The sequence below is a fragment of the Colobus angolensis genome, unplaced genomic scaffold, assembly GCF_000951035.1.
Source record: "Colobus angolensis palliatus isolate OR3802 unplaced genomic scaffold, Cang.pa_1.0 Scaffold231, whole genome shotgun sequence".
Taxonomy (NCBI): Eukaryota; Metazoa; Chordata; class Mammalia; order Primates; family Cercopithecidae; genus Colobus; species Colobus angolensis.
This window is the reverse complement of record NW_012115500.1, coordinates 1,700,110-1,709,028: the sequence shown is the minus strand read 5'-3', so window position 1 is coordinate 1,709,028 and position 8,919 is coordinate 1,700,110. Positions and strand designations below refer to the sequence as shown.

Genomic DNA, 8,919 nt, shown 5'->3' with positions numbered 1-8,919 from the left:
AGATCTCAGTAAAAATATATATGTGTGAATATATGTATATATATACTTTTTAACCAGTGCACAACAATTAGAAATTAGCCCCTCATCTGTAAGTGGAAAATTTTATGTTCAAAATTAGCTGTCAAAACACTATTCACATATGAATTGTCATTCTCTTGGTCAAAGAGTTTTGGGGAGGAAATGTACTTAGAGTACATTGGAGAGAAATATAATGGGGTCTTGAATAAAGGACACATTGTGAAGACAGCAATTTAAAAAGAATCCACTCTCTTTTACAATTCTACATCTTAATTGAGGAAACACATCTTTTCATAAGATTCCAAGAATTAAACAACATGGAAGAGTTCAAGTGTTTAGTTTACCAGCTCATCTGCCATTCCTCATCTACAAAATGCAAGGCCAATGATAGTTACTAAGACACATTTCTCTGAAATGAAAATCACTAGACAGGAAATACATTAATCATAAAATTTCCTGGAATCATTTAGTTGTGTGTGCCCTTTAAGAGTATGTTTGAATACTGACAGAGTTTCAGAGAAAAACAATGAAAGAATCACTATGATAGCTGAAATATGGCTTCATAGGAAAGAGGGCTACATTTAATTAGCTTTGATTGCGTCTTTTCTACTTTTTGTTATAGTTCATATCACTGGCATGGACTTCTGAGCCAACCTTTTTCCAAACTGAGTTACTACTGAAATTTACAAACTTGACATGAAGATTACATTATATTTACAAATAACTTGGCACTTACAGAATAAATTATTGACATTTTAAAAATCCAGCCTAGGGCCCCCATGGTTCAGGACAAGGAAAGCCTGATGCCTTATTATGTATTATGCTACATTAACATGAATAAGTCGGTTTCCAGCTGGTAATTCCTCCACAGTGCTGTCCCTGTTGCTGAAAACCAATACTTCCCATTTCTAATCCATGAAGGGGATGTAGAGAAGTTATTAGTCCAGAGAAAGCAATGGTTGCATGTTTTCTTCCTCATTTTTATCCATGCGTTTTAGTACTGTAGGATCCACTACTGATTGAGATCTGGAAAGGATAAAGCCAGCGTCAGTGAGTTATTATCAGCTAATTGCACAGACGACATTCTCTCATCTGTCTTTTTGTCATTCCTTCTCCCAAGAATGTGACTTCCCTTCCTCTATATCAAGAAATTTACGAACTGTGGATGTTGCACATTTAGAGAAAAACCTCTGCTGGTGATGTTTTCCCCTGGAGTGAGGAAACAATCCCCTCTGGCCTCTACATAGAATAGTGAGCCACCAATGATTCTAAATAGACTATACGTGACTTAAGAGCTCCTCACAGTTGAGCAAGATTCTTTTCTTTGAGATACCAAAAATTTCTAGTGTAGGATAGATGTTTTCCAATAAAGCATCTCCAAATGGAAAAAAAGTTACAGTAAAATGATTATTATGAGAAATTAAATAGAAATAACAGGAGGCTTAATTCCAGTCTTAAAAAAAAATATGGAAAAAATGCAACAAGAACGCACCTTTTTTTTGACTGTCATTTTTTAACTAATGATTGTATCAAGAAAAAGATCAAACTTTTTATGTTTTTGTTAAATTTCCTAGTAGAATATCCAAATAAAATCAACCTTATCTTGAAAATGTCATGGAATTTTTAAATTTCATGAATTTTTAAAAAGTAAAAGCCCCTCTTGTTTAGGCAGCAACACTTTATGATTAGTAAAGCACATAATTTGGAAACTCACTTATACATGCCTTTGATAGCAGTTGGGGCTTATATCTCAATTTATCATTAGGAAACAACATGAGAGTGGGAAAGAGAAAATCAATGAAACATGCTCCCATCATGGCAGGAAGCTGCCATCTTAATAGCTATAGCATTTAGTAAGCAGCTGCCCTTTTAGAATTCTCCTTGGTAATGAATTCTTCCCCTGCTGCTGCATTCCAGCCAATTGGCTTTTGCTGTGGCGATATGCCTCTTAGAAAACCTCATTAACTTCTGAAAAGACTATAACCTAAAACACAACTGCACATGCAAATGAAAAAGAACAGCAACGGAACTAATTATCACAGAAAAAATAATTACAGGATTAACTGATAAACTGATTAAATTTAAATAAACTTAAATTATTTCCTAAAGAGGGAATGAAAATGAAGGTGAAAGCATTAAAAAATTGAGAGATTTTATTTCCTAAGTGTCATTTACACTATTTTATCTCAATATTAAATAGGCATTAGATGCCTATCACGGAAAAAAAGACTGACTAAAGTTGTGTGTGTATAAGAGAGAATAGATGAGGATATAAGAATAGGATAAGATATGAATATAAGAATACGATGAGGAAAAGGACAGTAAGCAGAAAGAATAGAGAAAATAGAGAGTTTGTGTCACTTTTAAATGCAATAATGCATAATCATCTTTATTTAAAGTACATGAACAAAACACTTTTTAACAAAGGAGACAATTGCACAAAAGACTAAGTAATTAGACTTTTAACTTTGTTTTTAGGTGAGACCCAACCAAGCAAATTGGCTCTCAGAAGAATTCATGTCAAAAGGGAAAGAGGCTCATTTAATGTCCTGTGCTAAAGTAGTAACTTGACAACTGATATGCACTAGACTGCAAGCTCCATAAGCAGGGACTTTATCAGTTCCTTTCCTTATTGTGAATACAACGTGCATCATAGGGCTTGGAAAAGAGTAAGGTTTTCATGTCTTGACTTCTAGCCAGTAAATAATTTCCATATTAAAAGAACTTGAGTATTAAGCACTCAAAATGAAGAGTAATGAGGATAATAGAGAAAGCAATTCTATTTTCTTTACAGAAAATAAATTTTAAAATTTTCATAAAATTAAATCTATTATATAAATATTGAGGTATATCCTAATAATATTCCATAAGTACATACCAAAGCTCTTCAGACAGCACAAGGCACAACAGTTAATTTGCCATATTCTATTGCACATTATACAGATATGCACACATATACACATTCTAAGTCTGTGTGTTTCATGACTGTTTTTGAAAAAATATGAGAGAATATGACATTTTTAACAAAATATTTTAAATTACAGCATATTATTCAACCTGGGATTAAGTTTCTAGCTTGCTTTTATCATGCACTACAGATAGGAGGATTGTTGGATGATGAATTCTGGTTCTATATGTGAAACAATGCCTCAATCACAGAACAAAAGTGAGCCAGAAACAATTTGAGATTAATTGTTTTTTCTTTTTGGTATTTAGTTGTCCCAAGTGTATGGCTATTTTAGTCCAATTTTTTTTACTCTCTTTTATGACAGAATAGGATTATTTGTGCAGGATCAAAAGTGTTACTGAATTGATTTATTCCAGCCACAGTACAGGGAGCTGTCTCTCATTAACTCATACATCTCAGAGGTTTCTGGGTTTTTTTTGTTTGTTTGTTTGTTTTGGTTTTGTTTGAGGTGAAGTCTCACTGTGTCACCCAGGCTGGAGTGCAGTGGCGCCATCTCAGGTCACTGCAACCTCTGCCTCCCGGGTTCAACTGATCCTCCCACTTCCCCTGCGTAGCCGGGATTACAAGCGTGCATCACCATGCCTGGCTAATTTTTGTATTTTTAGTAGAGATGAGGTTTCACCATGTTGACCAGGCTGGTCTCATGTCTCCTGACCTCAAGTGATCCACCCACCTTGGCCTCCCAAAGTGCTGGGATTACAGGCATCGGCCACTGTGCCCAGCCCATCTCAGGGGTTTCTATGCAGCTTCTATTGTTTTCACAATGAATATATTTTCTTTCTTTCTTGAAAACCAGTAATTTAGATTTAGGTATCCAATAATCATTTCTCAGGCATTTACAATACATAGTGTTTGAGAAACTAGATTTTGAACAGAAGCGGATCATAACTCCAGTTGCTAATAACAGCAGTTTACTAGCTGTGTGATCATGGGAAGACTAAACTTCCTAAGATTTTGTTCTCTATTTTTGGAAAATGGGGAAAATAATACCCACATCATACAGTTATAATGAGGATCAGATGCAACAATGCATCCACAAACCCCGCACAAATTCTGGCATATGGTTAAGGAAATGGCTCATGGAATACCACTGCCTATGTACAGATATTAGCATTGCTACTTTGTAGTTATGCAACATGTGGAAGTCACTTACCTTTCCTGTTTCTCAGTCTCTCTATCAATAAAATGGGGATACTACTACTTGATTAGTTGCTTCAAGAAGCAAATGAGTCAACATACACAGAGCATTGGAACGGGGTTTTGCATAGAGCAACAATAAATGTTTAACCTTATTCAATAATAATATATTCAATATTCAATAATCGGAAGTGCATATCATGAAAATAAGTACTGTTACTCACTACTGTTATGTGCCAGGCACTATCATAGGCATTGGCAACATAAGGTAAAAGGCACTCTCCAGTTCTAAAATACTTAGTCTAGTGAACTTTGTATCTTTACACATGATGACTATGCTGTTCCTCCATAAATTTATACCAAAAGACAAAGTAATCTTTTTACATGTCTAGCTACATTTACCCAAAAGAAGAATTATCCACAACTCTTTAGTGATGGAATTATTTTCTCTCTCTTAATTTAAAGATATCATAAAACTACCAAAAGAAAAGGAACAAGGGGAATCAATGTGGAACATAGGAGCAATCTTCTCTTATCCTTGATGGTGGACTGCCATTTCCTGACAAAGAACATGAGAATCAAGTGCAAAACCTTTCTTAATTTCATTCTTCAGGAATTGTCCAATAGAAATATAAAATAAATGTCCATATGAAATAAATGTTTCATATGATACCGAACATACGCCAAACAATGCCTAAAACTCTAATCAGCCCATGACACCAGCAAGAAACTCAAGATTGGGGCCATTAATGGGCTATAAGCAAAGTGTGCAGAGACTGGGCTAAATCTAACAAGATGGGCCTTAATCAATTAAAATAATGTGATTGGAGGGCAAAGCTAAACAATAGGAGGATATGGATTGGTAAGTAAAGAGACTTTCCAGTTTTCAGAACTCCCGTATCAGTCAGCTCTGGCTGTTTGAACAATAGCAACAGTGACAACAACAGCAACTCAAAGAAGCCACTGAGATCTATCCTGCAAAGTCAGAACTCTGCAACTTAAATGCAAGTACCAATACCAGGTCAGATGTTCCTTATTCATTTATGAATACTGCACTTAAAGGGGGCCACTGATGGGCAGCAGAGCACTCCTCCATGCATTCAACTTGTATTTCCTGAGCACCCTCTGTTGCTCCAGGACCTTCTCCAGGCACTGGGGATTCAGAGAATAGGGTAAACATAGGCAATATCATCTCCTTGAAGCTTACTTTGGGGTGTGGAGTGGATATAAAATTGAACAAAATCAGCAATTTCACAGGCTAAAAGTGTTATGAAGAGAATAAAATAAAGAAGGGTGATGGACAGGGAGTGGCCAGAATGAGGAGGAAGCAGAACTGACTAAGACCAGGTGGGTGACGAAGATCAAAAGACTCTTTTGAGGAGCTGACCTTTGATTGGGACCAGCCATTTGAAGATGAAGGAAAAGAGCATTCCAGGTGGTGGTGACAACGGTAAAAAGAGAAGACTATTGTGTCTGAAAAGCAGGGGAAGAGGAAGAATATGGGATACACCTGGAGAAGAGAGGCGGCAGTGTCAGATCAGGTAGCATCTTGTAAGCCATGATAAGGAGGTGATTCTATTCATTGTATAAATAACAGTCATTAAAAACATAAAGCCAAGGCCTGCACAGTGGCTCACACCTGTAATCCCAGCACTTTGAGAGGCTGAGGCAAGTGGATCATTTGAGGCCAGGAGTTTGAGACCAGTCTGGGCAACATAGTGAGACCTGGTCTCTACAAAAAAAAAAAAAAAAATTAAAAATTAATTGGGCATGGTGACAGGCACTTGTAGTCCCAGCTATTTGGGGGAGTTGAGGTGGTAGCATTGCTTGAGCCCAGGGAGGTCGAGGCTGCATTGAGTCATGATCACGCCACTGCACTTCAGCCTGGGCAACACAAAGAGAACCTGCCTCAAAAAAATAAAAATAAAAATAAAGCCAAGATGTGACATGGTCTGATTTATATTTTAAAAAGATTTTTGGATTGCCATGTGGATAATAAATTGGGAGTAGGGGAGCAGGTAAGGCTGGAATCAACAAGAACAGTTAAAAAAATTTTAGGGGGGCCAGGCACGGTGGCTCAAGCCTGTAATCCCAGCACTTTGGTAGGCTGAGACGGGTGGATCACGAGGTCAGGAGATTGAGACCATCCTGGCTAACACGGTGAAACCCTGTCTCTACTAAAAAATACACAACAACTAGCTGGGCGAGGTGGCGGGCGCCTGTAGTCCCAGCTACTGGGGAGGCTGAGGCAGGATAATGGCGTGAACCCAGGAGGTGGAGCTTGCAGTGAGCCAAGATCTGGCCACCACTGCACTCCAGCCTGGGCGACAGAGTGAGACTCCGTTTCAAAAAAAAAAAAGAATTTTTAGGGGAAGGGTGCAGCTGAGCAGAGTGCAGGTGATGTGTAGAAGATATAGAGCAAAATGTGCTCACATGATGGGCCACACGAGGAATCACGCCTCAGGCAGAACGGCTGAAGAAAAAGGGCTTCATTAGCTGACAAAGAAGAACACTAGTGGTCACCAATGACAGCTGCCTCCAAATCCTTATGTAGTTCAGTTCCTGAGAAAGGGCCTCTGTGCCACGAAGGGTAGGCAGGCTTTATGTCAATGAAGCGAAGGACGCCACATCTCATGCAATGGAGCCGTGCTCTGCTACATATAGATTACCTAACGCTGAGGATGCAGTATCTGTTTAACATGGTTGCTGTGAAGATTTAATAAATTAATGTAAAAAAAAAAAGACACCTAATTCATGATAAGTACCTAGTAAATGATAGATTATAACAACTGTTATCATTAGGATTATTTTATTAGAAGAACACTATTTTAGGGGAAGTTTCTTTTAACCACTTTTGTTTTAGAAAACTTTTAAATAATTTGATGAAATATACGACTTTTCCAAAGAAAATAAATGCATGACATATACATAGAGTACATTCATACTTATGCACACAAAATTTTGCATACAACTTTTAGCACTTAACAGAATCCTTTGAGAGCCCATCCATGAACCCCTTAGGAAAGCAGAGATCTCAAGAAGTTCTGTTCTAAAAGAAGGGAGTTAAGAAGCCTAAAGTTGGTTTAAATATAAGCTTGCTAGCTAGTGGAAAATTAGAGCAGGGAAAGTTTCTGGCCTTTCCATTCTCTCCAAGGAGTTGTACAGCAGCCTGGAGACAGGAAATCAATGCACACATATACTAACAACAACCACAACAGAGGCAGCAGCATAAAAGAGACCATCCTGGCCAGGCGCAGTGGCTCACGCCTGTAATCACAGAATTTTGGGAGGCCGAGGCAGGTGGATCACAAGGTCAGGAGTTTGAGACCAGCCTGGACAAGATGGTGAAACCCCATCTCTACTAAAAGTACAAAAATTAGCTGGATGCAGTGGTGGGAGCCTGTAATCCCAGCTACGCAGGAGGCTAAGGCAGGAGAATTCCTTGAACCAGGGAGGTGGAGGTTGCAGTGAGTCATGATTGCGCCATTGCACTCTAGCCTGGGCAACAGAGCTAGACTCATCTCAAAAAAAAAAAAAAAAAAAAAAGACCATCCTTAAAGAACAGGCACATTACTCCATGAGTCTGAGCTATGGGCAAAGGGCCTTAAGGCTTTCATCAGAGAAGGATGTCAGACATTGGCATGACCCGTTCAGTGTCCTTGTATCCTCCCTGAGCTAGGTGAGGGGACACTTGCAGGGGCTATGGTGCCCATATTTCTGTGAATGTGAAATGAACCAGAGAAGTCATATTTGTTACTATTATCCAAATGGACCCAGAGCTGTTGTTTCCCGGGAAGTCTGAGAATTACACATCTACTTGTTTGTGACAGAATGCAAACTCAGAGCCAGGTATGCATTTGTGCATGTCTGACAACTCCCCAGACTATTGACTGAAAGAAGAAAGGCATAAAAGTGCTGTGAGAGTCAAAGCAGGTATTTGGACTCTGACTCAACAATGAACTCTATAGAGATTAAAACTGAAGTGAAATACAACATTTTGTACTAGTAATGTTTAGACCTTTAGACAAAGACTTGGCAGAGATATTGAAAAAAGACCACAAACTTTGAACACAGTGTTTGAACTGATGTATGTAGTTGCTTTCTTCAAAAGAAATTTTACACAGAAATCAAATACATTGCTTATAGGCGAGTTGCTCCCACTGCAGTGGAAATGGGCACTCTCTCTACTCTACCTACTTGGCCTGAGGCACCCCATCAAAACCCTTGGTTTCTCAGGATACAATTTGAAAACTACCAGATTTGGTGACTTCTAAGCGCCCTGCTAGACTGTCTATGAATTTAGAACAACACTAAGTTGAGGTTACCTCAAATTACTTTATATTTTTCTTAATTGACAAATAATTGCATATATTTATGGAATACAATATGATGGAAAAATACTGCACGATTTCACTTTTATGTGGAACCTAAAAAAAGTCGAACTCATAGAAATAGAGAGTAGAATGGTGGTTACCAAGCCTTCGGATGAGGCAGGGCGGTTTGGGGGGTGGATGGGGAGATATTCGTCAAAAAGTACAAAGTTTCAATTAGACAGGAAGAATAAGTTTGGGAGATCTACCTTACAGAAAGATAATTTTCAAATATATGATAATAACGTATTATATATTTGAAAAATGCTAAGAGAATCAATTTTAAATGTTCTCACTATAAGAACATAAATGACGAATTGATGGGTGCTGACGAGTTGATGGGTACAGCACACCAACATGGCACAAGTATACATATGTAACAAACCTGCACATTATGCACATGTACCCTAGAACTTAAAGTATAAT

The 8,919-nt window shown here is 38.1% G+C and overlaps 1 protein-coding gene across 1 annotated transcript in view; it reads right to left on the bottom strand.

Moving 5' to 3' along the window:
• Positions 1-956: 956 nt before the first annotated feature.
• Positions 957-8,919, bottom strand: part of CLVS2 (clavesin 2) — a 74,142-nt gene continuing 66,179 nt past the window's right edge. Inside the window, exon 6 of the mRNA XM_011944493.1 lies at positions 957-1,044. Coding sequence (XP_011799883.1) covers positions 957-1,044 — 88 coding nt within the window. The remainder of the gene's footprint in view (positions 1,045-8,919) is intronic.